Below are 25,983 nucleotides of genomic sequence, written 5' to 3' on the forward strand. Positions count from 1 at the left end.
CCATGTGGCTTTTGGTCTGCGTAGTTCCCTCTTTCTGGAACTCTGCTTGTAATTTCCATCTGCTTAAGCAATCCCAAACCCTCGTCTGCCTCTCACTGCAGCAAGACTGCCATAATCTGCTTAGGATTTCTCTCTCTGCCCTGCAGTCCGTCCAGAATGTACCTTGAGCACAAAGCTGGACTGGTCCTCGGGATCAGTTAATGTGCTGTCCGACTCTCAGATCCCATTTTTATGCTGCCAAATATCTGAAAAGAGCTGATTCATAGTTTTTCACTTTCTAGCTTTTGTGGCAGAGGGTAAGTCCAGGCTGTCTCACTCCATCATGGCTGGAAGGAACCAGCTCCCCTTTGGTGAACACTTAGGTTATTTCCAATATTCACCATTACTATAAAGCCTCAAATGTACATTTCTATGCACACATTTCTTTCCATTCAGATCAGTATATTAATAGGATATCATTCCTGAAAGGGTCTTTCTGGATTAAATAGTCAAGCATCTAAAAAACTTAATATTTACTTCCAAACTGCCTTCCAGAAAGGCTGTCCCCCGCCGCACTACGTTCATTCACCATCATAAGTTCTATCGGGCCTACTGTGTGCCCATCTCAACCCTGGGGACTTTCTCCTCCCTGTCTTTAGCGTGTCTGCCCATCTTGTCTGCCTCTCTCTCAGCCAGCTCTGCTGTTTTCTCTTCTTTCTGTGATTCCCACACGTCCACACTCGCCTTCCTCCCCTGCTTGGGCGATGGTCCCGGGCAATGCTGCCCAATTGGAGGCAAGAGGCTCCTGCTGCTCCCAGGACTTCCATAGTGTGGCAGTCTGTGGCTCTCCCTCTCCCTCTGTGCCTGTCCTGCCCAGAGGGCCAGAGTCACCCATTTGTCTGGTGAACCAGGGACAGGAGGAGCTCTGTGCCGGCAGCCATCTCCCAGGACTCTCTCCTTGAGCTGAAACAAGGGAGGCAGCTTTGAGTGGTGATGGCGTGCCTGGAGCCATTTCTTTGGTCTACCCTCATCCGCTCCTCCTGGATGTGTGGCCTCCCTTGGCTGGCCCCGGCTCTCTGCCTTGGTTTCTTTATCTGTAAAGTGATGGTTGCTGGGGTCGTGACTGCGTGCTAACACAGGGTTATTGTGAGGGTTAAGACTGCACGAATGAGTGTACAGTTAGGTAGCATCAGCGAGCACAGACAGACATGAGCTGTTTAATTACTGAGGACGAGCGAGGAGAGCCATTGAGAAAAGCACCCGAGCAGAGAGGACAGTGTGTGGGGGGCTCTGGGATGGAAAGGAGCTGGAATCACCAGGGACCCGAAGCGGGTGGTGCAGCTGGAGCCATGAAGGGCAGGAGATAGGTGGAGAGGCAAGTCGGGCCCCAGTGGGCAGACTGTGGGGGAGCAACTGGGAAGGGGGGCAAACAGGGTCTCAGTTACGGTTTGAAAAGGTCCTGGCTGCTGCCTGCACAATGGAGAGGGAGGAGTGTGGGAAGCATCTGGAGGCTGTGTCTCCAAGCCCAGAATGGGCCTGGGTGTGGGTGTGAAGTGGTTGACACTGGGAGGTGACTGCCTCCCAGGGCCCTTCCAGATTTTGGGTGGAAGCAGAGGACTTTCCCCAAGGCGGGGGATTGCAGATGGTTATTTGGGGGCCAGGGACTGGCGCACGCTGAGCTTGGGACGCTGGGGAAATGTCTGAGTGGACAACTGATACCCTAGCCTGGTGTTTGAAAGAGCCAGTCTGGGCTGGAGTGGAAACCTGGCCCTCCCATCCCAGGCCCCCCATTCTGCTCCCAGAAGGCTTCGATTGGATCAGGCACTTCAGCCTCTGGGAAGTCCCAGGTGCCCAAGCATTCTCTGACCCTTGTCTGACCCATGTCTCCCGAGCCCCTCCTTCTGTCTGTCCCCTGGCCTCTCTGTCCATGCCCTGCCCTTCACCACTCGAGCTGGAGGCAGCATCCTGCAGACATGGCACCTCTGGGCATCGGCCAGGTTGCCCTCTCTCCACACCCTGCCTGTCCCCCCTCGCCAATCAGGCGTCCCACCTGGGTGACCCCAGGAGCCTCCTCGTCTAGCTCCGTCCACTCTGTCCACCCTCTGAACAGCAACAGCTGCACAGTTTCCTGTGTGCAGGACGCACCTGGCATCTCCAGCCTTCCTCCAGGTGGGGCCTTGGTGGGCACCACACAGGAGTGGACCTCAAGTACTTCTGGCCTCACTGCTCAACCCACGTCCTTTCCTCAGAGAATGACCTGCCCAGCTTGTCCCACCCCAGGGCTCCTATTCATCCTTCAGAGCCCCAGCTGGCCTCTGCCGCCCGCTGAGTAAGTCCTCATCACATGATGAGCAAGCCCTCATCACATCACATGAACTTAGATTCAGTTCCTTCAATGGACCATGACCCCAAGAGGGCGGGGACCAGGCTGCTTTGCCTCTGAGCCTACTGCCTGCATGGGCCCCGCACAGAGCAGGGGGGCTGAGATTACCTCGCTTTAACACAGGGGAGAGCAGGGCCCCTCAGGTGGCCCTCGGGGTGCAGATACTGCTTTTCACAATCTCTCCTCCATCCTCAAGATCCTGGAAAACTCCTTCCAAGAAGGAAGAGGAAATGTGACCAGGGGATTTCCAGAGAGTTCATGTGCAGCTGTCTCGACACGGAGGTATTGGGGCGACACACGGGGGCAGGCTGGGGCTGTGGGGCGGGTCAGCAGGGTGATGGGGCTGGGGTCCAGGCAGGCCCTGCCATCCTGGAGCTCTGCCAGCTGTGGCAGAGCTGGGGTAGGGGAGGCCCAGCCCCAGTGTTAGGGCTCGTGGTCCTCAGCAGGCACAGCCTCAGTTTCCCCATTTGCACTGGTGGGAGGTATGCACAGAGTGCCTCTGAAGCCCCAGTGTCTGGCCCTCCCCTGGGCCCTTGGGGGTCTCTGGGCGCAGGCTCTGGTTATGTCTGGAGAGGAAAGGGCATCCCTGGGGTCCCAGTGCCCATATCACACAGGGCAATGGAAGACGAGGCCCTGGGGTGGGGTCTACACATTCCAGGTAAAGATGCGGTGCATGAGCCCCATGGAGCTCCAGGCAGGCACTCCCACATCCTGCCCTGTGTGTTGATGCCTGAGGGCCCTGGCAGAGTGAGAGGAGAGTGACCCCCAGCAGATGCCAGCCAGCAATGAGGACACCCGATGGGTGGGAAGGCCCAGCTCCAGCCGTCTCCATTTGTCTCATGTCATCAGTGAGGAATCGAGCCCTAGAACAGGGCCTGGCCTGAGAATATGAGTAAGGAACGAATGAATGAATGATGCAGAGATCTGAAGCGCAGGTCTTTTTCTCCTGCTCCCAGGGACACAAAACTCTTTGCCCCCAGAGTTTGCATTCTGGGGGGCCAGGCAGACATTGAACAAATAAGAGCCTGGGGTCTAGGGTGAGGGGGTATAGGAGGGGCAGGTTTTAAATTCAGCAATCAGAGAAAGCGCCCTGGAAGGGGCGAGGTTTCAGCGAAGACCTGGCACAGACAGCATTCTGTGGGGGCCACCCCTCACCCCTTGAAGCCTGACTCTGGGTTCAGGCACCCAAGACCTTGAAGCTTGATGCCAGGGTGTGGTGGGGGAGAGGCTGTGGCAGAGGGAGCGGGAAACGAGCCAGCCCGGCCACTCCTCCCTATTCAGGCTGAGACTCACTGACGCCTGTAGGTAAGTCCTGAGCCTAGCTGTGCCTCAGTTTCCCCACCTTCCCAGGGTGGAGTGGATGACATGATCTTTCAGGGTGTATCTGAATGGAAGGGTGGGTTGAGAGTCAGGGGTGGGGATGGTTCCTGGGGGTGCCTCACCAGGTGTAGGGAGAACATCCTTTTTAAAATCCTCGGGCACCCCACCCTGAGGAGCACCCCAGGGGTTGGGAGGTGAGTGGTGGGAGTCCGAGCACCCCAGAGCCTGTTCTGGGTCCCTGCAGTATGCTCCCAGGGACCTGTGTGCTGCTGGGGTTTCTGGAGCATTCCAGAGCCCTCCCCAGGGCTCATCAGGGCTGAGCAGAGCGTGCAGGGGGGTGCCCCTTCACCTTCATTGGAAACCCCAGTGGCCTGTGGGCAGGGGAGTATAGATTGGGGGACCCTTTACCTTTGCCAGGCCCTGGGGGGAATGGGAGCCTGTGCTGCCGGGAGTGTCAGGGGCCTCCCAAGCTGTGGGTCCTGCCTGACCCCCACCCTGCCTGTGAGCCCTGGGGTCTGCGTGGCTGGCTGGTTGCCCTGGGGGATGGTGGCCAGCAGTGGGCCCTGCCTGAGAGCTGGGAAGCTCGGCCCAATGGGACAGTGGTCAGCTCCCACCCAATCACAGCACCAGACCCTTCCCCCAAGTCCCCCAGAAGTGAAATTAGGTAGTGGCCCCAGGACTTTGGTGCCAGAGACTGCCCAGGAGGGGCTCCAGGTCAGCCCTTGCTGGGGGTCCAGCTATCAGTTCAGGAGCGGTGGTTCCCGTGGCTCCTGGGTCTGGCGAGGGCCTGATAGGGACCTTCCTGGGGCCTGCGGAGCTGGATACACACTTCAGGGTTGGGACCGGTCTGATTAGACCAAAGCCGCCACGTTTAATTTGTTCTGCAACCTCACAGATAAAGGAGGCTGTGGGGGTGCCATGCCCATCCCATGAGCCGGGGATACACATGTGATGTGGAAGTCAGGGGACTGGGGGTATGGTTGACTCACCCAGGCACTCCCCATCTGGGCAGCAGGGGTGGGTGGGCTGCCTTTCCCTAGCTCCCCCTCCCCCACACCTGCCTCTTAGGGCACCAGGTGTGTGTGTGTGTTGGGGGGAGCTGCTCACATAGTCCCCAGCTCAGGGGGTGGCTGTGGTTCTGGAAAGACCCAATGGGGAGAACCCCTTCTGGACAGGAAGACTGGGGTTTGGTTCTGAGAAGTTTGCACCGTGAGACCCTGGGCAAGGTCAGGTCTCTTTCTGAGGCGCAATTTCCTCATCTATAACATAAAAGTAAAAATCACCCAGCCCCATGACCTCCTGGGACAGATGGGGCTGTGAACGCATGGGTGGTGGGAGCCTCTGTGTGTACTCAAGGATGACAGATCGCCCCCCACCCCCACCCCCACCCCCACAGGGGCTCAGGGTGCTGTGGGAACAGTGGCCTTGAGCACAGCCAAGCTCCGAATGTGAAGGTGGAAACAGCCCAGCCAGCTGTCCAGGTAGCAATGGGGACCCAGCAGGACCACACTGCCTGAAAGGGAGGTGTCATGCAGGGTGTCACGTGGGGTCTCTGGTCCCACTCCCCACATAAGAATGCAGGATATGGTGAGGCCAAAAAGGAACACCCACGGATCCATAGGTAGGGCAGTCACACCACTATACTCTCGCTGGCAGCTGGGTTGGGGACACCGGAAGCAGGATCCACATGATCTGCAACCTGCCGTCCACTTCTCTGCCAACCAACCAACCCCACTTGCTAGCTGCAAGCCGCTCTTGCAGGCTCAGCCACCACCTTCTTGCTAGCCCCCATTTTCTGCTAGCGTAGCCATGGTGGTTATATTAGTGGCCAATGGCCATTTACTACCTGAGCCAGCACCTTTCCACGTGAGGCTGCGAGCCTGGAAACTGCACTCCTGGCTCTGTCCCCACACGAGGTTTCTCTGGATGGGACTGTCACCCCATTTCTGTAGCTGCTGACACAGGTAACAGGAAGCCAGGAGGGCTGTGTGCTAGGGAGCAGCAGGTGGGCTCTCAGGGGAAGTGCAGCCGCGACTTGGGGCACCCACTTCTCCTGGAAACTCAAGGGGGGCTGCTACTGGACAGGGGGGGCCAGGAGAACTGCTGGGGCAGACTCGGGGCTCGCTCACTGGGGCAGGGGGGTCGGTGAGGAAGGCTGTGCTGCAGGCCCCACCTCTGAATTCGGCCTTTATTCCCATGGCCCACCCCCCGCCCCCACTTTGCCTGGTCATCTCCTGGGTCTGGAGACCCCAGCCTGACACGGTGGGCTCCCAGGCAGCTGTGGGCACCAGGGGCCCTCAGTGAGCCAGTGAGTACACTTTCCGCCTCTGGTCTCCACAGTGAACTTCGCTTTCACTTTCTCTTTTAGGAAGTTAAAACAAAGCAAGGTCCAGTCGACTCTCTTGCAGGCGGGGGTCCTGGGACCGGGCCAGGGAATGAGGAATTCTGAGGAGGGACATGGAGCTGCTGCCAGGCTGGGGACCGCCCACCTGGAGCCCAGCACCCAAGGCTGACGCCCTGAGTCTGGTGAGTCCTGTGAACCTCGTCTGGCCCCAGGGCCCCTTCCTGTCGCCGGGGTGTGCCCAGCTCTCCCCCTCCTTCCCGATGCCTACCCTGGGCTGTGTCCCCATCCCATCCACACAGCAGACTTTGTGCCCAGCTGCCAAGCTCCTTGGGCTGTCCTAGCCCGGCACATGCAGTTCCTCGGTCACAGGCAGGAAAGCCATACCCCCACCACAGGAACTCTCCACCGTAGCCCCCTTCAGGGGCGGAAGGCCAGGGACCTGCCATTAGCTGGGAACCTGGCAGGGGCTGATCCCTCCCCACCGCCTGCAGCCTGTCCTGGGACTCGATCATCGCCAATGTCTGTGCACTGGGGTGACCCTCCTGGCCGGCGGTCACCCCCTCAACCCCCTCCCGCACGCCCCCCTGACTGCCAGGGCCTCCTTCGCCTGTGTGCTGGAGGGCTAGTGAGCCCCTGGGCGCTGTCCCTGCCAGCTCCCAGGGCTCAGGGGACCAGCACGGGGCAGCAGGGAGGCCCAGAGGCTGTCCAGGCCAGAGGAGGTCTGGCCTTCCCGGGTGTGGGGACCCCTCTGGTGAGCAGGGGCCCGAGTGGGGAGCTGGATAGTCCCCGCCCCAGGCTCTTAGGGTCATTTGTGGACAAGGGACCATTCCCAGAGCTTGTCCTGGGCCCACCTGTGACACCCCTGCAGGGCACTGCTGCCACAGGGACGCTGGGACTGAGCCCCGGGCCGCCCTGGCAGCAACTGCCCCAACACCCTGTCCTCTTCTCCCTTAGGCCCTCTACTTCCTGCTCCTGGGGTCCCCCCACTGCACTGAGTCAAAGCCCCTATGTAAAGAGGAGGAATACCCGGTGGGGGCGGAGTGCTGCCCCAAGTGCAGCCCAGGTGGGTGTCGCCCTGCCGGGACCCCTGTGGGGGGCAGGGCTGTGGTACAGGGACACCTGTGCGGGCACCAGGGACGGGGCAGGCACTCCTGCCCGCTCCCTGGCCTGGAACCCCTCTGTTCAGAGAACCCATCACCATGGGAAGCATGGAGCTTCTGGGGTACAGAGGAGGGTGGGGCCTTGAACCCCAGGGTAGCCCCTGCAGCTTCCACTCTTTCCCACGAGACCCCCACTACACCGCACAGAGGCTGGGCTGTGGGATGTGGCCAATCCATTTGCGGCCAGAGGACTGGCCAGAGGCCAGGGGTTCAGAGAGGGCACCGCATCAGAGTCAGGTCTCCGTGTCCCGGGAGACCCCACATTGTTCCAGAAAATTCCCACTTACACCAAAGCTGGCTCACTGGTGTGGTGGGAGACAGCTTGGCAAAACACATGGCCTGGGGGACCTCTCAGGTGCCTTTCAGTCCCTGTGGGAGGTGTCACACCTGCCTCCAGGTGGCTCCCGAGGGCCCGGCCCCATCCTGAGTGTGGGGACCCTCTGGGCCGCAGGTTACCATGTGAAGCAGGCTTGTGGGGAGTTCACGGGTACACTGTGTACTCCCTGCACCCCCGGGACCTACACCGCCCACCTCAATGGCCTGAGTGAGTGTCTGCAGTGCCGCGTCTGTGACCCAGGTAAGAACACTGCCGCGCTCAGCCCTGAAATCCCACTGTCCCAGCACACAGAGCTGTCCTGGGCCAGGGCCCGCCCCATCTCCCAGCGGTGCTCCTTGCGGGGGACCCTTCAAAGGAGCCTCAGGCCCATGGCCACTCCTGCCTCTTCCAGAGAGGGTCTGGAGCCTCTCCCCCCATCCACCCACCACCTGGGCCCTCCGGTGCTCAGGGACCCTATCCCATCGCAAGGGCACCCCAGCTTGGGGCAAACCCTGACTGAACAGAGGGTCACACCCGCCTCTGCCAGCCTGTGGGCCCCCTGCACCTGCAGTGTGCAGGTTCTCAGGACGCTCAGCTCCCCCCAACCCACCCACACACACCGTAGGTCTCTCCTTGGGCTGAGCACTGGAGCCTGGGCCCTCTTCCTGCCCATGGCGGATGGTCTGGGAGGGGACATCCCCGGAGGAAGGGCAGCACAGAGATGGAGGCCAGAATGCTTTGGTCTTCAGCGAGGTGGGGCTGAGGGGCTCTGAGCCTGGCGCTGCACCCACAGATCTTTCCGAAGAAAGGACCTGCCTGACGGGGCAGAGGTGAGGGCAGAGGTCACTGAGGTGTCAGTCAGGAGCGCTCAGGGTGGACCAGGCCCCCCTTGCTACCCTAACCCCCACCAGCTGAGGGTGGTTCTGCGTCCTGTCACTGCCATCTGACCAGCCCGGTTTGCAGGATGGGAACCTGTCTGACGGGCAGGACTTCAGGGCTGGGTGGCCTGCGCTGGCACCCACCTCCTCACCCGCCCCCGTGCTGACTTGTTCTCACTTCCTGTCTGGGCCTAGGCTGGGAGGACTTCTCACTTTCCCCAGAGGCCTGACCCACCTAGAAGACCCTCTTGCCGTCACCCCTTCCCCTTGAGTCTGGCCCTTCCCTGCCTGCTGCTGCCTCATGTCCCTCAGAGCCCCTTTGGGACTCACCCCCTGTGTCCGGCACCTCTGGGCCTGTGTTTCAGCTGGGCTGAGGGTGCACTTCCCAGGGACCCAGACACAAACCCCAGGGCTGCACAGCTAGGCTGGGGTCCTGTCACCCAGTGCACTCACCAAACCCCGGGCAGGAGCCCTCAGGCCTGCAGGTGCTGTCCAGCCCTCAGCTTGGTTTCCTCCAGTGACGGGGCACTCACCACCACCAAGGCAGTCCTTGATACTGCTCTCAACTCCTTGTCTTGAATCCCAGCCATGGCCCTGGTGACCCGGCAGAAGTGCTCCAGCACGAAGAACACTGTGTGCAGCTGCAACCAAGGCCACTTCTGCACGATGGAGGATGGGGACGACTGTGCCGCGTGCAGGCCCCACAGTGTCTGCAGGCCAGGCCAGAGGGTGCAGGAAAGAGGTGAGCCACAGGCTGGGCCCTCCCCCAGCTCCCTCTGCCTGGTGCCCTAGCGCCTATGAAGAGACAGACCCCAGACCCAAGCCCAAGGGGTGGGGGAAGCCCAGCTCCCCTCTTGGCCTGGGCCCCGAGGCCCCCTCTGCCCGGCCCTCTTGTTTCTCAGGCACCGAGCGGCAGGACACAAAGTGTGCAGACTGCCCGCCCGGGACCTTCTCTCTCAACGGAAGCCTGGCAGAGTGTCAGCCCTGGACCAAGTAGGTGATCCAGGTGGTGTGAGCCCCCTGACCCCAGGAGGGGGCTCCTAAGTGCTCCCCTGGGAGATAAGGGCCCTCCCCCATCAGAGAGACCGCTGGCCCAGCCCTGGCCACACCTGCTAGAATCCTGTGGCTTTCATACAACATGCCACGTTGGCCAAGAGCCCGTGTCAGCTCCTCACAGTTCTTAGAGTGAGAAGGAGCTTTCCTGGCAGGGAGCAGGCTGCTGCTGCCAGAGCCCCCAAATCCTGTGGTCTGGGTGTCCCCCAGTGTCAGGGCAAAGAGGCTTCCCTGTGATGCTGGAGTCAGAAGAGGCTATAAGGGGGGCTCTCAAAGTGAGCACCCCATGCGCCCCGCAGCAGGACCCCCTGAAAGCAGATCCCTGGGTCCCAGCCCTGACCTGAGTGCTCAGAGTCCTGGCAGGAGTCTAGGGTGACCAAATATGGCTGCCACAAGGGAGGGGTACTGTGTTCTCTGTCTCCACCCTGCCCTGCCCCTCCTTCTCCCTTACCCAGGTCTCTCCCTCTATAACCATCCTCTCCACCCCTCCCCAGTTCTGTCCCTCTGTCTGCTGTCCTGGCTTTAGCAGGTTTCTGTCCCTGACACTTTGCATGTCTTCATACTCTTTCTCCTTTGCTGCTCCTCTCTGTGCCCAGGTCTCTAGCTGTCTCTGTCTTCTCTCTCTCTCCCCTGTCACGTGTCCCTGTTCCATCCTGGTTCTCATCCTCTTCCTCCCCTGCCCTGTATCCCCGTAGCTGTGGGATGTGGAGAGTCAGACAGACCGCTGATGGCCCCGGGAGCTGCCCTCTCGCTGGGCCAGCCTGGCTGTGCAGCGGGTCCCTCATGGGTCCTAGTGATCATGGCCAGCCTGGTGCCTGTGTTGCTGCCTGCGTCCCTACCACCCCTCTGTCCTAGGTGCGGCGGCCTGCTGCAGGTGGAAACAAACCCTGGGACCAGCAGCACAGATGCCACCTGCTCCTCCTGGCGATTGTGGGTCTTGCTCTGTGTCCTCATCATTGGTCCCTTTCTTCTGCTCCTTTGCTACATCGTGATGAAAGCCAGAAAGTCACCTGGTGAGCAATGGCTCAGGTCCCAGCACTCGCATCCCAGATACCGTCCCTGGCTCTATCCCTCACATTCACGGGGGTGGGTCATGCGCTGCCTGGGAGGGCAGGACCTCCTGGAGCGTTGGGCCACCCCAGTGCCAGCTCACAGCCAGGGACCCTGAGCTCCTGTCTGCCCTTAGGGGACAGAGAAGCAAGGGGAGGGCTGAAGTCAGCTGGGAAGGCACAGGGTCACCAAGTGGCGATATCATTCATCCCTTCGTTCACTGCCTCGTGCAGTGTCCACCCTACTCTGCGCTCTTCTTCTGGCCACGCCCCAGCTGGTCACCAGCATCCAGCTGTGTAGACCCTGTAGACCCAGCTCTGGCCTTGGGGAGCCCGAGCAGGCCCAAGAGGGAGCGAGCCCTGAGTAAAGACATGCAAAAGGAGAGGCCAGCAAGGTCCTCGGGGTGCTATCAGGACACCTGTCCTGTGTCCTCACCTTGTGCCCCAGGCTGCAGGCAGGTCTCAGGGTCCCAGGCTGTGAGAAGGCTCGGCAGTGGCTCGTGTCCCTTACCTCCCAATTCTGGGGCACCTGCTCCTTGAGGGGTGGGGGACCGTCTCCTGTGAAGTGTTCACACCTCTGACTGGTTGATGGTCAAATGGGGTGAGTTAGGAACGGGTTTGGTAGCTGAGGAGGTGGGTAGGGGGTGCCCCCATGTCATGTCACCTGTCCTGGCACCCTGGTCAGGCCTGGCCAGGAGCCCTGTCCAATCAGTCTCGCCAGCCTCGGAGAGGGTCAGTCTCTGGGCAAAGGTCGCACTGCCAGCAGCAGGAACCGTGGGTCTGCCCACTGCTGTGTGGCTCCTCCCTGACACGTGTGTCTCTTTTTGCAGGAGGACTCACCCAAAGGAGAATCGATCCTCAGGTAGGTTGCTTGTTCCCCACGCCGGAGGTGAGGCCGCTGGGCTGGGGGGGAGCCCCAGTCCCCTGGGGGTGCCGAGTCCTTAAGGCACAGCCGCGGTTGCCCTGCACATGATGGGCCCACGGTCTTCACGCTAAATGTACCTGGCAGCTGAACAGACAGCGGACAGAAGGGAACGCCGCAGCCGACCAGGGCCTGCCAACATCACAGTTCCTGCCAGACGTCACTACGGTGGCCGTGGAGGAGACAGCATCCATGTCCCTTAATCCATGACCCTTAAGAGGGACTGACCAGCTGATAAATGGCTCCAGGGTACACATACGCATGACTGAGCCATCTGCACTGTGCCTGTTGAAAGCCGCCAGGCCCCCGAGGACCAAATGTGGGTGCCAAGGGAGCTGGTGGTACCCACTCCTGGAGGAGAGGAAGAGAGACACTAATCCTCAGGAGGCTTTGGGGACCCCACACGCCTCCCCATTAAACTCCCAGCGAGTCCCAGCGACTCCTGGCAGCCCGCGTCCGCCAGCCAACCGCTCACGGCAGCACAGCTCCAGGGAGAGCCGTTATTCACACGCTAGCTGTAGAGGACGCAGCACATGGCCTATGTGGGAATCGAACCGGCGACCTCGGCTCTAGGAGCACAGTGCTGTAACCACCTGAGCCACTCAGCCACCCCCTGGGGATGCCTAACAAGGTATTCCACTGGGGGAAGAACCTTCGCCATTCATTCATTCCTGGTGATGGTGCACTGGCCTGGAAAGGCACCTTGCATGTACAAACCACCCAATCCAGGCCCAGCCCCACCTCAGCTGGGCTCTGGCACCCCAGCCCAGTAACTGTGTCCTAATCACCCCGGGCCTACTGCCCAGAGCCCAGCTGGAACGATTCCTACTAGCCAGTCCTGGGTCTCGCCTCCCATCCCTGCCTTTCCCACGGAAAGCACAAGCAAGGCTCTTGCCCAAGTGTCCTCCTCCGTCCGCCTCCTGACTGGCCCTGGGGCTTCCCCCAGTGGCGTGCCTCCCCCTCACCGGGAGCTGTGAGCACCGAACTCTTCAGTGGCCGTTGTCTCCTGACCTGCTGTCCACACCATACCTTAATAATGGTAAAACCCATGTTTTAAAACAAGGAGCGCCGCGTCTCACAACTGGGTGAAGGGCCCTGGAGGGACAGGGGCTGGGCTGTGGGCCCCAGCTCCAGCTTCTGGGTTGCTCGGCCTCCCGCTGGGACGGGCAGCTCAGTTCCCTGAGAAGGAGCCCGAGATGGAGGTTGGGACCGTGGGGGGACGCTGACCCTTCCACTCTGCATCACTTCCTGGTGTGGCACTGGCCTTGCCTGGGTGTGTCCTCACACACCGGGCCCTGGGTGGAGCTGACAGGGGCTGCCCCTTCCTGCTCAACCAGGCCCCTTCGCTGAGGGCAGGACGCAGCTGCTGGTTCTGGCTGTGGGCATCACCTGCTTCGAGTTCGGAGCCTGGGAGCAGCTCCTGGGGTCGAAGAGGGCCACCCGTGATGTGGGCAGCCGGGAAAGTAACATACGTGAATTTGGACGTGACTCTCGGGTTGGGTATGGATGGTCGGGACATTGGGGGGCATTTTGGGGCCCTCGCACAGAGAGGTGTTGAGTTGTGAGCGCCACCCTTGGACGTTAGGACCAGTACCCGAGGCCCTGGCCCCGCCAGGACCCGCCACTTCTCCAAGGAGTCCTGGCTGTTTTGATGGAGGATGGTTTTAGAAGCCACCGTGTGCTGCCGGACTACTCATTGTCACTGGGATGGCATGCTTTGAGTGTCTCTTGGTGGACATGGTAGGGAATGTGGATCACAAAGTGATTGAAGGCTGTCTTGTGAGGCACATCTGGGAGAATTTTAGCACCAAAATAAATGCCGATAGCCGTGATTAGATCCATTGAATAAAGTGAGAAATCACGAGGCCGACTAACTTCAGTGGAGAGAGAGCAAACTGTGTCACCCTCGGGTGACCCTCCGGCAGTCACTGTCCAGGTAATATCGTCAATGGGGGACAGTGATGGCTAGTCTCAAAGCACCTTCCAAAATACACTTTGTTTTACATGGAGCATGAGAATGTTTTCTTTATCCTTAGATCCCAGCTCCTGGGGGGTGACAGCCACAGGTGTTGCAGAGGCAGCACCCCCCACCCCAGCATCACAGACCCATCCTGGACTCCGGGCGCTGCACTCCTGGGCTCTTCCCCTTTCTTCCTCCCTCCAAGGTGGGCAACGGCCCCTGCGCTATTAATTTCTGGGTGGAGAAGGGCAGCCGAGGGTGGGCGTCAATGGCCTCCGCCGGGGCTCTGAGCCTCAACTTGTCCGTCTGTAGCAAGGGCGCGGGGGTGACTGGAGTCTCGGGTTTTGTGATGATTGGAACCCTGTGCAGAACGAGTTGGGGGCCCTCGCAGTCCTGGGCAAGGGTGGGCGTGAGGGCAGATAGGGCTCTGTGCCGCCCAGTCCAGGATGGCCTTTGATGTGGAAGTTTCTAATGGGGGTGGGAAAGGCAGCAAATTAGGCCCCTGCCCTTAGCGACAGGAGTAGCTAACGCTAGTTTCTTCCTACCCATCCTCTTAGCTAGAACTTCAGCTATCCCTCATTTTGGTGATTTCCATGACGATATCTGGGACTTTTGAGCTGGTGAGACTTGGGTGAGATTTGGACTTGAGTTGACGGTGTAATGAGTTGAGACATTTGGGGACCTTGGGATGGGGTGAATGTTTTACATGTTGGACCAATGTGAATCTGGGGACCAGAGGCAGACTGGTGGGTTGAATAATGCCCCGCACCCCGGCTGTCCTTGTCCTAATTGATGAGACGGGATTGTAAAGGTGGCATTAGATCTATGTTGAGATTTGGACCTCTGGTATAATTCTATTTAACAAGCATAATTCAGTTTGGGACTTTTTGAAATCTTTCTTTTCTTGTTTTCCCTCCTTTCCACCAAAGCTTAAGGACTCTTTACTATACATTTACTATGCATACCAGTTTCTGTGGTTCTATTTACTTTGGCTTTGCATGCCTGGCAGTGACCTGGAGAGGTTTTGCATCTGTATGGGATCCACTCTCCTGGCTCCAGCTTAGATCTACATAACATGCAAAGGTTGCCATAACCAGCTTTACCGCACCTTCCTCCACCCCCAACTACAGGAAAACATAAAATTTGAGACCAAAGACTCGACGCAGTAGTTTGTAGTAGTTTCCCTGCAGACTCTGCCCAGCCAACCTTTCTCTGACTTTAATAAATCTTCCTTCTGTATTTCAAAAAAAAAAAAAAAATTTCTGGGTGTCTTCTCCTGTCCCTTTTTGCTCTCCCTGCCTTCAAAACCCCAGGAGATGAACTCCCTCTTTTTGACCCAGGGACTCGGTTCTGGTCTGGTACCTGGACCTTCAGCGCTACCCCAGGCTGAGGCGGCAGCAGCAGAACAGAGGCCTGGGGCCTTCTCCACTGTGGGTCCCGTGCAATGCAGTGTGGGCTCCTCCTCCCCAAAGCCGGGGCAGGTGGCCGCCCTTCCTTCTCCAGCCTGCTACAGGCCCTGGAGTGGTGTGTGGACCCTGGGAGTCAGGCCACGCCCCTGCAGGAGGGCGGGGCACGCCCAGGTGGGACGCCACTGTCTGTCACGTCGGGCTCCACCCTCTTGGCTTGGCCCTCCACCTGAGGGCCTGGGGCCCTCAGCGGTAACTGGGTCACACTGGTGTCACAGAGCTGTCGTGAGGAATAAACAAGGCAACCTCGAAAGGCACCGAGTGGCTGCTGCTATCTCCTTCGGATTCCTTTTACCCTAAGTTTGGGGGTAAAAGGCAGATATTTAGCTGGCATGAAATTGATAGGATTTTATGGTTAAAGAGAACACCGACGTTAGTTGAGAAAGCGCTGCATTCCATAGCCTCCTGGCCTCCACACCCGCGATACGGGGGCTCACACGGCTCGCCTTCACTCCGTCCCGCAAACCACGTACTACGACGCTGCCTCTACTTCCTCTGCTTTGGTTCGGGACCCCGGGACGCCAGCAGCTCGGCCCCTCCGCCCGCCCGCATCCCACCAGGGCTGGCGGGCCCGGGCCGGCGCAGCACTCTGCACCCGCGCAGGCCTGCAGTCCGCCGTCAAGCTCCGCCCGCCGCCAGCGCCGTGGCGCCATTGGCCGAATGGCTCATGCATATGCAAACTAGGTGACTGAACAGGTGACCGCCCGTTTTGCGGTAATAGGGGCGGCAAGCGTTCTGGGGACTTGGCCTAGGTTGAGAGGCAATCTGAACGTGGGCCTGGGCGGAGGGGAGGTCTAGGAGCCGGGAGGCGGCCTGGGGGCGTGGCCGGGGCGTGACCAGCCTGGAGCCCGGCTCCCGCGTAGCCCCCAGGTGGAGCGCGGCGGGTCGGGAGCGCTCACTGCAGCAGGAGGCCGGAGCGGGCGGCCGTCATGAACTCCGTAGATCTTGCCCGCGTGGGCGCGTGTGTTCTGAAGCATGCGGTGACCGGGGAGGTGAGGCACGTCGGGTGCAGGGCGGTGGGCGCCCCCCCAATACCTGCCCGGGAGCCCCGGCAGCGGCATCTGGTGTTGCCGTGGGGGCGTCGTGGGTAGGTCGTGGGGGACAGGGGTTGTGCGGCCCAGTTCAGGCCGCTGGGCCCGGGCGCGGGGTCGGGTCCCGCCGGAGCAGGTAACCAGTTGAACACGGCGGGGGCGGGGCTGGCGGCGCGGACGGTGCGGAGGTCCGGCCGTGGTCCCGCGGCGCCCCTCATTCGTCCCCGCGCAGGCCGTGGAGCTGCGGAGCCTGTGGCAGGAGCAGGCGTGTGTGGTGGTCGGTCTGCGGCGCTTCGGCTGCATCGTGTGTCGCTGGATCGCCCGGGACCTCAGCAGCCTCAAGGGACTCCTGGACCTGCACGGCGTGCGCCTGGTGGGCGTAGGGCCCGAGGCCCGGGGCCTGCAGGAGTTCCTGGACGGGGGCTACTTCTCCGGAGGTGCCTGCGATGCCGCCCCTCCCACCCCAGAACCTCCCCCTCAGCCCCTCCCTTGCCCTTTCCCCACACTCAGGGCATTTGCGACCCCCTCCTTGCCCAGCCCCTTCTCTCCCCAGGAGGGCCTTGCTTCTGTTTCAGTTCTCCTCATCTCTCCTGCTCCCTCCAGCTGTGGCGGGCATCTGCACCCCCTGCCCTGATGTCCCTCCCACTGTGGACGACAGAGTAGCAGGTCCCAGTGGTGACTCTGGCCTGCATCAGGACCAAGGGTCTTTAGTGGGTCAGCTGCAAATCTCTTCCCCACCTCACCCCTTCACCCCCCACCCCCCTCCTTTGGTCACTGTAGATGAGACACTGAACTTCCCAGATGCCCCCTCTGCAGGAGTAGCCAGGACAAGAGCCTGGGCTGAGCTGCCCCACTTCTGTGTCCCAGGACCCCTCCCCGGGCACCCAGGATGTGCCCTCGCAGAGCCCTGAGCGCAGTGGCAGAGTCCAGGCCACTCCTGCTCCTCCCTTTCCGCCTGTCCCTTCTGGGCTTCAGCCCTGTTCTGCACCTCCCCACCCTGGGTGGGCAAGCTGGGAACTGAGGGTGGAGTGAAGGCTGGATGCAGGAGGGCGCCTGGCGGTGGTGTGGGCCGGGGCACATACCTGTGGCCTCTGCTTTCAGAGCTCTACCTGGATGAGAGCAAGCAGTTCTACAAGCAGCTGAGCTTCAAGCGGTGAGGGGGCGATAGGCCCATTGCTGGTTGTTCCTCTCCCTGGGAAAGTGGCTCCGGGGGCATCCACCGCTCTGACCAGCCTTTCTGCCGGGCTCTCTCGGGTGCCGTCTGTCATGGGCTGTGGGTCTGTCTTCTCACCCAAGACCTACCCCCCACAGGCTGCAGAAGGGGCTGGGAGCCTAGAGCCCCAGTAGGGCCACTCCAGTCACCTCGGGTGCCTGTGTCACACACAGGCTGGCTACCCCTCCTGATTGGTGGTGCCAGCTAAGCCAGATCCCCAGTCTTACACAGCCTGGGGCCCTGTCCATGCTCCCAGCACCTTCTGCCGGACGGCAGCTCGTCAGCCCCTGGCTGGGTGCCCCAGGGCTCCAGCAACTGCTGCTGGCTGGGCAGGCGCTTCTGTGGACCCACACGGCTGGTTGCTGGCCTGGCTGCTCTGTGCCTTCTCTGAGCGCCTGTTGAGATGGGGTGGGGTCTGCTTGTGAGAACTGGTCTGTGCATCCTGTGGAGACTGGGGGCATGCGCTGGGGCTCAGTGTCCCCTAAGAGTCAGAGCCTGGACAAGCCGGCTGTGTCTTTGCAGGTACAACGGCTTGAGCATCCTGCCAGTCGCCCTGCAGAAGCCAGTGCGTGATGTGGCCTTGAAGGTTTGTGACAGCCAAGGTCCCGGGGGATTGGGCGTGGCCTCCTGAGGCCTCCTGTCTAGGGCTGACCTGGGCCTGCTCCCCTCTCTCCAGGCCATGGCTGTCGGCATCTGGGGGAACCTGTCTGGGGACCTGCGGCAGAGCGGAGGCCTTTTGGTGGTCAGCAAAGGTGGGCTGGGGCTGAGGGACGTCAGGGGCCAATGCCTGGTCACATGGGCGCCAGGGCCACATCCTCGGGGAGAAGGTCTTGGTGATCTTGGTGACCATGCGTGATCCCCCCTCCCTCTGGCTTGTCAGTCTGGTGGCAGCTCTTCCTCTATGGTGTGGCCTGGCTCCAAGTGTGGGCTTAGATGGGTGGTGTGTGGCAGAACAGCTCACTCGAGTCAGCAAGCAGTTGGGGTCGTGGCTGGAGGCTGCGTCCCTCCTCCTGGCACACAGGGGCACCCTGACCACCCCCCACTGCTGCAGGTGGTGACAAAGTGCTGCTACACTTCATCCAGAAGTCCGTAGGCGACTATGTTCCCCAGGAGAGCATCCTGAAGGCCCTGGGCATCTCTGCGGAGGTCTGTGCCAGCAAGCTGCCCCAGGTGAGTTCCGACCTGGGCAGGCTCTACCTGCTAAGAAAACCCCTCCGCACACACACCCAATGCCCCGGGGTCGAGCGCTTGGCACGCTCACGGGCTGAGCTGGGTCCTGCAGGCGCTAGGTCACCCCAGGGTGTTAGTGTCACCACACTTCGTAGAGGAGAAACAGGCTGAGAGCAGGGAACGTCAGCGGCAGGGTGGCTGGATGGCAGGCACAGCAGGGCCCCGCAGAGGGCGCTGACTGCCTGGGCTGCAGGCCTGTCTACCCGTCCTCTCAGCCTTGGGAGGGCTGGGTTTGTCCAAGGTGACTAGCTGGCATTAGGGTGGTCCTGGTGGCCGACGTCCTGTGTCCCAAATGGAGAAGAGTGGCCAGCACGCTCCTTCCTCTACTTGGGCCACAGATGGCCGTGGGTGGCCCCAGGTGCTCTTGGCCCTGGGGAGTGGCTGGCCTGATGGGGTGTCTGCTGCCTCCACAGTGTGAAGAGGAGGCGTGCTCGAGGCAAAGGCCCCAGGCTTCTGAGGATGTGGGAGGCATCTGCTGTCCTGGGAACAATGCAAGTCGGATGTGAAGAATTGTTCTGGAACTTCGGCCTGGCATGCTGCACCCTGCGTGGTCAGCGGGTAGCGCCGAGCATTACACTGCGGTGTCTGTTACTGGGCAGTGTTTTCTTCATCCGCTGGGAGCCTGTGTCCTCAAGGCCAGTGGGGCTGCCTCCCTGGAGAACTCAGGCCTTTGGTCAGGGTTCGGGAAACTCCCCAGGAGCTGGACGGGAGCCCTGCCCTGTGTCTGATGGGAGCTAAATGGGTTTTCAGGGAGGAAGTGGTCTCCATTGCACCACTGGAATTGGGAGGAAACGCAGAGACTTTGAGGGGAAGGGCTGGTGTGCCCCAACGACCTTCACTGGTGTGAGAATCGTGATTTGCTCCCTGCTAGGAAGGGAGGTTGGGGGCGGGGTCGTCTTGGCTGGTACATCCAGCCCCCCACACACACCTTTCCTTAGGGGTGCAACAAGCCCTGGAACCAACTGGTCCAAAGCCGAACTGCTGCCCGCACCTCCTCTCGGGCGCTCTCTGGTCTGAGTGGGTTCAGATGACCTTCTCAGGACCTCCCTTGTACCCCTCTGCTCTGTGCCTCGAGGACCACAGTGGCCTCTTAGCTGGCTGTCCTGCTTACCTCCACCTCCCTCCTGGATCCAGTCCTCCTCAGTGGTCATTTAAAGGCCCAGGGCAGGTGACAATGGCCCCTTGTGGTTTAACCACTCCACTGGCTTCCAATTCCATAAAACCCCAAATCCAGATTCTGTGCTCTGGCCCTGGGTCCCCTCCCGCCATCTCTGACCTCAGCCACTTCCTGTCAGTAGCCCCTCCCCACACCTGAATGCGTGGTCCTGGAGGGCGGGCATTTGGGGGCATCTTTAGTCACTGCTGTGCCCGCAGCACAGAGACCCTGGGGGGACGTGCGTGCATGTCAGGAATGCCCCTCCTTCCCCAGAAGGGCCCTGCAGTTTCCCCACTTGGCCGCCCGTTTTGCCCAAGGCCAGCAGTTGTGAGGGGCAGAACCAGATGCAGTGGGTGGACAGATGGTGCTTAGGTTCTGGGCCCTGCCACGGGACGCCTGCCCCACCTGCTGGACAGACAAGGCAGCGGACTTCTTTGCAGTGTTTACTTAGCTCAAGTCGGAAGCTCATGGACAGCTGACAAAGATGCACTTTGGAGGGGGCAGATGACAGTTAAACGTGTCTACAGGGCTTCGACGGGGTGGCGTGGACCCTCGCGAACCGACGTGGAGGGGGTTCCACTCACCCCTGGGTGCCCCGGGGCTGCATTCAGGCTGGTTGTGGAAGCTGGGCGTGGCGCGGATCTGGCGCAGGTCCCCACTGGCTGCACTGTCACCCCGGAAGCCTAGGGCGGCGGGTGGTTGTGGGCCGCACAGCGCGGCTCAGCGTAGGCTACCAGACGCGGCATCGCACCTGTGGGTGCATGGGGGTGCCCCGGGCGCAGTGGAATGCTTTCGCGAAGGCGGCTAAATTCTGCAGCGAGCCCAGCACCCTGTGGGAGAAAGAAGGGGTCTGAGAGGGCGCCGGCCCGAGCGGGGGACGCGGGGGACGGGGAGCCGCAGAGGCCACTTGCCTGTACTTCAGGGGACTGTGAACGTCAGTCTTGATGGACTGGACTGCGAACTCGGGCCGATAAGATCCGCACCAAACCTGTGGGTGCACGATGGGCGTGACTGCGGGACTTGGGAGGGGAGGGCCTGGGGGCAGAGGGACGGGTCTTGGGATGGGAGGAGGAATAAGGGGTCAAGGAGGGGGGCGACCATGGTAGCAGGAAGGGGAGTGTGGTGTCATTTCCCTCTAGGCAGGAAGGGGTCCTGCTAGCCTCAGACTGCTCCTTCTTGGGTGGAGGGAGGGAGCCCACAGGCTCCGCCCCTTCCTCCAGGTAGCCGCTGGGCAGGTGATTTCTGATTCTGCCTGGTTTGCCGGCCCACGGTGTCCCTGGAGACACCCCACAGTGGGAGCTCTCCACAGATGTGAGTGGGGAGCCAGGATGGCGGGAAGGGGCCTCAGGGCTCCTACCTGGGCATAGTTGATGAAGAACAGCTGGTCGTAGGTCATCTTTAGTCCTGGCAGCTGCTGATTCTTGCCACCGTCTGCCACCCACTTTCGGTAAGCCTGCAAGCACCGAGCGGGCGCTGGGCCTGGGCCTGCACCTGCCCTCCTCCTGAGACAGCACCACCCTGGCAGGCGGAGGTCCTGCCTCTGCAGCTTAGGGCCCTTGGAGCACCCTGCGGGGGGTGCTCACCCCCTTACTCGGTGGCTATCCAGACACCTACACTGGCGGGGCTCCCTTCCCAGGTATCCCCCCGCATGGCGCCCAACTAGAATGGGCTTCTGCCTCCCAATGCTTGAGGCTGTGGTGATTTCACTGTCTCACTTGGACGGTGGCCTCCATAAGTGTGGAAGCCTCAGCTAAGGTTGGGGTAAAATGTGGGCAGAGCAGCCACTGTGCCCGCCCACCTAGGGCTAGGCGGGCCCCCACAGGGCACTGCTGCCTCCCAGTGCAGATGGTGAAGGGTCGGTCTCGGATGCACCTTGGCTGGGCGGGGGGCAGTCCCTGCCATGCTGAGGCCCCCACCCCACCTCCTCCACCCACCTTGTACGCCTGCCGCACCCCTCCATTGTCAGCGATGTTCTCCCCAAGAGTGCTGAACCCGTTCACCTGCACACAGGAGACGGCATGGCTGGGCAGCCCCCTGTACCCCCCCCCCCGCTGGGGCACGGTCCTGGGGGGGGGATGTGGCTGCACTGCTGATGGCTCGCTCACATTTTGCCCCTCAGCCAGGTCCCAGGAGTAGTTCGCGTACTGGTAGACCATGCACTCCGACTGCTTCCGGAAGTGCTGGGCAGAGAAGTTACTCCACCAGTCCAGCATGTTACCATCCTTGTCGAAATTCCGGCCTGGGGGAGGGAGGGGGGTAGAGGTGGGCTGTCTGAGTGGCCCTGCCTGCCCAGCGCCCCAGCTTCCTGCAGGAACCCGACTGTCTGGAGCTCATGTTTGTTAGCAGAGAATGGGCCCTGCTCACAGGCGTTGGCATGTTGTCACAGACAATGGCTCAGGCCCCAGGAGAGAGGGCTTGGTGGTCTTCCATGCCACCCCTGAGCTTAGGACCTGGGGTCTCAGGTCCCAGAGGCACTGCGGTTCAATGACACTTCCTGATGTGCAGACACTTTAAACCCTGCCTGAGGGTGGGTGCGGTCCCTAGGGACATGGGGCTGCCCTCGGAAAGTGCCCATGGCAAGCTTTGTGGGAGAAGCAGCCTCCCTGGGTGGCAGCTGGGTCCGTGCCTGGTCACAGGTCACTAGAACCAGGCAGGACGTCGTCACCCAGAGGTGGGAGGCGAGAATGTCCGGTCAGCACAAGCCTAGGCTGGAGGCTGCTGGCTGACCTGGAATGTCACTGGGCCGGCTCCCGTGCCACCCCAGGACACGGAGCTTCACTGTGCTCCAATAGTGTCGCTGTCCCCATTGCACAGGCACAGGGAGGGGACTGGCCAGGCCAGTTAATGCAGTGGAGTCAGGATCAGGTGCTGGAGCCCTTGTGCCCCCTCCTCCATCACTCTGCCCGGAGCCGGAGCACTGACCAGGGGTGCTCTGCCACTGTGGCTCCTCTGGGGACCTGGCAAGTCCTTTCCATGCTCTGGGCCTCGGTGTCCCCCGCTAAATCATGAAGAGGTTGGATGGATAGCCCCAGGGCCCCTTCCTGGCGGCCTGACATGGCGCTCAGTCCCCTTTCAGGGCTGCTGCTCGGTGCAGGGGGGCACGTGACTTGGAGGTGCAGTTCTGACCCCCCAGCAGCCCCCTACCATTGTCGTCAAAGCCGTGGGTGATCTCGTGCCCAATCACCATCCCGATGCCCCCAAAGTTCAGGGCCTGGGGCTGCTCCTTGCTGAAGAACGGGGGCTGCAGGATCCCGGCGGGAAACACTGCCCCGGGGCAGGCATGAGGGGACAAAGACGAGCTGTGAGTGGGCACACCTGTGTGCCGGGACCTCTAGGTGTCCTGCCCCTTCATCCCACAGCCCGGGAGGTAGAGGTCAGGACACACCCCCATGTCACAGCTGAGAAAGCTGAGGCTCCGAGCCTGGGGGCAGGGCTCGGGTGGGGCAGGTCCAGGTTCTCTCCACCTTTCTGTGCGGCCTTCTGGGGGGAAAAGGGTCTTTGCTGCCCCCCCCAAACCCTCCCTGCCCTGATCACAGACACAGGAGGGGGACTTCCCTGAGTGTGGGGTGAGGGTGTGAAGTTCCTACAGGTGTGAGAGGTGGTACCTTGACCCCTTCCAAGAACAGGCTGCGGGTGCCTTCAGGAGGAAGGATGGGGGCTGCTCGATGCAGGCTTACCTTTGGCACTGGAGGGGTGGGGGCGGACGGGGTGGGGTGGACATACCAATCTGGTTCCGGTTTGGGGAGTAGAATGCGTTGACCACGGCGGCCCCAATGATCCAGCTGGGATAGATGAGTCGGTCATTTGCAGCGTGCACCTTTGGGACCCTCCCCCTGGGCTCCCTACCTGGTTGACCAAAGCCCACCCTGAGGGCCCATGCCACTGTGGCCACACCAAGGAACCAGTGCTGCCGACAGCCAGGGCAGGGTCGGGGCCAGTGCAGAGACCTGGCTTCTGCTTGAGCAGCCCTTGCAAGTGGTGTGGCAGGGGGGCTCTGAGTCAGACCCAGCTGCCCTCCCCAGCTGCCCCCATGTACCCCACTTACAGGTTCTGGTCCACCTTTTCCCGCAGTTTCTTGAGGCTCCGCTGGGCACCAGCCTTGAGGTTCTGCAGGCCATTCTCAAAGTACAGGTCCTCCGAGAAGTTCAGCTACAGGAGAGGGGAAGTCACTGCCAGGCATGTGGGTGCATCTTCAAGGGGCCCGGAGAGGGGGGAGCTCGAGGGCAGATGGGGACCGGCCTCGCTGGGCAGCCCTGCTGTGGCTAACAGCTCTGCGTGCAGAGAGACTGGGGTGGGCGTCAATCCTGGCTCTGCACTTTTACGTGACTCTGAGCATGTTCCTTCACCCCCGGCCTCAATTTCCCCGTCCATAACAGAGGGTAATGCTAGTCTCTCCCCAGCACATGGTGACGTGGCCAAGTTAGTGACAGAGCACCCCTCCCCACCCCAGGTAACCAAAAGCCCTTGGTCCACGGGGGCTGGTTCAGGGGCAGATCAGGTTGGGAGAGGTGACACGTGGGGCTCTCGAGCGCCCCTTGGCTGGGGGGAGGGGCTCACATTGGAATATTCCTCATCCAGATGCTTGTTCCTCTCCTCCAAGATATAGTCAGGGTACCCAATCTGCTCCCGGATGCTCATGGCCTAAGGAGGAGAGGGGGCCAGGCCCTGCTGCCCCACTGTGGGCATCCTGGCTCTGCCCTCCACCATGTGGGGAAAGGACTAGGGGATTCAGACCCCCTTGCAGGCTGTGGGGGCATTTAATGGGTACAGAATGTGGAAGGACTCAGCCCCAGGCCAACCTCTGCGTGGACAGGCAGCCTGGGGTCTGGTGGGGTGACAGCCAGGCAGAGTCACTTGGCTTCTGTTTGTCACACTGGCCTAGAGGGGCTCCTGTTAGGTCCTGGCCTCAATGCTGGGTGCCCTGCTCCCTGAGGCCCTAGCCGCCCCCCCATTTCTGGGGTGCTGGGGGGGGGTCCTCCCAGGCTTAGCTTCCAGTCCTGCCTCCGCCCACAGTTCCCTCCAGAGCCAGCCACCTGCAGCCTCACTGTCCTCACTCTAAGGGGGTGTGGTGGTGATCACCCCGGGGCTGCCGTCTGCTGGTGGGAGGCCCTGACCTCGGCACTCCAGGGCCCGCCCACCTTCTCCTGGGCCTTCTTCTTGGATGCCATGTCCATCCAGCTCAGCTCGTCCAGGGTCTCCACAAACACTGCCCGCACCTTGTCAATGAGCTCTCTGACCTGGGGGAGCACATGGCCCTGTGCCTGGATGACCAGTATTGGGGTCTCTGCAGGGGTCTGGTACAAAACACAGCTCCCGGCCTCAGGCTGCTCCAGGTGGGGTTGGGACGAATGACCCCCCCCCGCCCCGGGACAGAGTCCCTCCTGCTGCTCTCTGTCTTAGGGGGCCTCCCACCCCAAGACTCACATTTGTACCCTTTCCCAGGCAGTCTGCAGAGTCAGGGTAGGGGGCTGATGCCTGTCTGGGAGCCAGAGGCCCCGGACGGGCAGGGCTTCCCCTGGCCTCCCCTGTGTGATGGGGCGCAGGGCAAATGTGAGCTCCCCACTCCAACTCCTGTGCCACTGAGTGCACATGTGCTGCTGGGGGGCGAGCAGGGCCCCCTCCAGGAGCCTGGAGTCACAGTGCCTGGTGGTAGTGATTGGACCTGTGCCCGACCCATCTGGCCGTGTCCCTGCAGGGTTGCCTGGCCACGTCAGAGTACCGAGCGAGCACCCACCACATTCTTGCTTTCTCTGGGGAAGGCCTCCTTGACGTACAGGGATCCCACGGCGCTCTCCATGTTGCTATTGACATAGCTGACACACTCCCGCCAGCGTACCTCCTCCACGGTGGTGCCGTACAGCGCCTGGCGACATTCATTCATTCATTCATTCATTTATTCCATCACACTTACCAACATCTACTTCCCCGGCCTCGGCCTCAGGCGGCCCAGGGGCTGGTAGGGGATGAACTCACAGATGTGCCTTTGAATGCCGGGTGTGGGCATGGGGAGGACGGAGTATGCAGTTTTGAGGTGGGGCCCTCACCCAGGCAGGGTGTTGGGCCTTCACCCCAGAGGGTGGTAGGGGCCCCACCCAGTCTCAAGCTTCTCCTCGTCCATTCTCTGTTCTCGCCACTCTGGCCTGGCTATCTGGCTGGACTCGGCCCTCCAAGACTCTAGCCCATCCCCAAAGCACACTTGGCACTAATTCCAGAGTGGCCCTAGGGACCACATCCAGCTCGGCCACTGGCTGTCTGGGCCCCAGTTTTCTCTCATTACCCAAGTGACAATGAAAACACCTGCCCATCTACCCCAGGAGTACAAGGGCACAAGATGGAAATACGTTTCCGTCAGATTCCTGGCCCCAAATCTTGGCCAGCCCAGAGCTCCGCCCAGCGATGGCTATACCTTCCTGGGCTGTGGGGTTTCCTGCCCCCTAAGAAGTCAGCGTGACTCTTTTTCTTTCCCCAGAGCTCCGGGACTCAGCTCCCTCCCCAGTGTTTGGCTGGTGCATGTCTCCAGCCC

At 61.2% G+C, this 25,983-nt stretch overlaps 3 protein-coding genes across 9 annotated transcripts in view; 2 read left to right on the forward strand and 1 right to left on the reverse strand.

Annotated features, from left to right (window-relative positions):
* Positions 1–2,409: 2,409 nt before the first annotated feature.
* Positions 2,410–11,697, forward strand: TNFRSF14 (TNF receptor superfamily member 14). 4 transcript variants are annotated; one of them, XM_033114295.1, is made up of 9 exons: positions 2,414–2,644; positions 6,051–6,208; positions 6,981–7,089; positions 7,638–7,763; positions 8,967–9,122; positions 9,283–9,373; positions 10,289–10,446; positions 11,313–11,344; positions 11,492–11,697. In XM_033114295.1, the coding sequence occupies exons 2-9, from the start codon at positions 6,140–6,142 to the stop codon at positions 11,612–11,614; spliced, it is 864 nt and encodes a 287-aa protein (XP_032970186.1). In that variant the 5' UTR covers positions 2,414–2,644; positions 6,051–6,139; the 3' UTR covers positions 11,615–11,697. The 4 variants fall into 4 exon arrangements, with proteins under 4 accessions (XP_032970189.1, XP_032970186.1, XP_032970187.1 ...); XM_033114296.1 differs by lacking the exon at positions 2,414–2,644 and adding an exon at positions 3,535–3,667; XM_033114297.1 differs by lacking the exon at positions 2,414–2,644 and adding an exon at positions 5,510–5,646.
* PRXL2B (peroxiredoxin like 2B) lies at positions 11,697–18,895 on the forward strand. Of its 3 annotated transcripts, XM_033114300.1 has the most exons (8): positions 11,697–13,569; positions 15,232–15,822; positions 16,094–16,298; positions 16,963–17,014; positions 17,597–17,660; positions 17,751–17,826; positions 18,126–18,244; positions 18,718–18,895. In XM_033114300.1, the coding sequence occupies exons 2-8, from the start codon at positions 15,760–15,762 to the stop codon at positions 18,808–18,810; spliced, it is 672 nt and encodes a 223-aa protein (XP_032970191.1). In that variant the 5' UTR covers positions 11,697–13,569; positions 15,232–15,759; the 3' UTR covers positions 18,811–18,895. The 3 variants fall into 3 exon arrangements, with proteins under 3 accessions (XP_032970191.1, XP_032970193.1, XP_032970190.1); XM_033114302.1 differs by lacking the exon at positions 11,697–13,569 and having other exon boundaries at positions 15,108–15,822; positions 18,126–18,220; XM_033114299.1 differs by lacking the exon at positions 11,697–13,569 and having other exon boundaries at positions 15,122–15,822.
* Positions 18,896–19,039: 144 nt separating this feature from the next.
* Positions 19,040–25,983, reverse strand: part of MMEL1 (membrane metalloendopeptidase like 1) — a 31,297-nt gene continuing 24,353 nt past the window's right edge. The window contains exons 12-22 of one of the 2 annotated variants that reach the window (XM_033114293.1): positions 25,195–25,323; positions 24,599–24,697; positions 24,018–24,101; positions 23,506–23,609; positions 23,184–23,242; positions 22,605–22,724; positions 21,566–21,699; positions 21,395–21,460; positions 20,818–20,913; positions 20,372–20,448; positions 19,040–20,290 (exon numbers count right to left, since the gene is read on the reverse strand). In XM_033114293.1, the coding sequence (XP_032970184.1) occupies positions 20,191–20,290; positions 20,372–20,448; positions 20,818–20,913; positions 21,395–21,460; positions 21,566–21,699; positions 22,605–22,724; positions 23,184–23,242; positions 23,506–23,609; positions 24,018–24,101; positions 24,599–24,697; positions 25,195–25,323 (1,068 nt within the window). In that variant the 3' untranslated portion in view covers positions 19,040–20,190. The remainder of the gene's footprint in view (positions 20,291–20,371; positions 20,449–20,817; positions 20,914–21,394; positions 21,461–21,565; positions 21,700–22,604; positions 22,725–23,183; positions 23,243–23,505; positions 23,610–24,017; positions 24,102–24,598; positions 24,698–25,194; positions 25,324–25,983) is intronic. The other variant, XM_033114294.1, reaches the window with a different exon arrangement.

This window comes from Rhinolophus ferrumequinum, chromosome 9 (assembly GCF_004115265.2).
Source record: "Rhinolophus ferrumequinum isolate MPI-CBG mRhiFer1 chromosome 9, mRhiFer1_v1.p, whole genome shotgun sequence".
NCBI lineage: Eukaryota > Metazoa > Chordata > Mammalia > Chiroptera > Rhinolophidae > Rhinolophus > Rhinolophus ferrumequinum.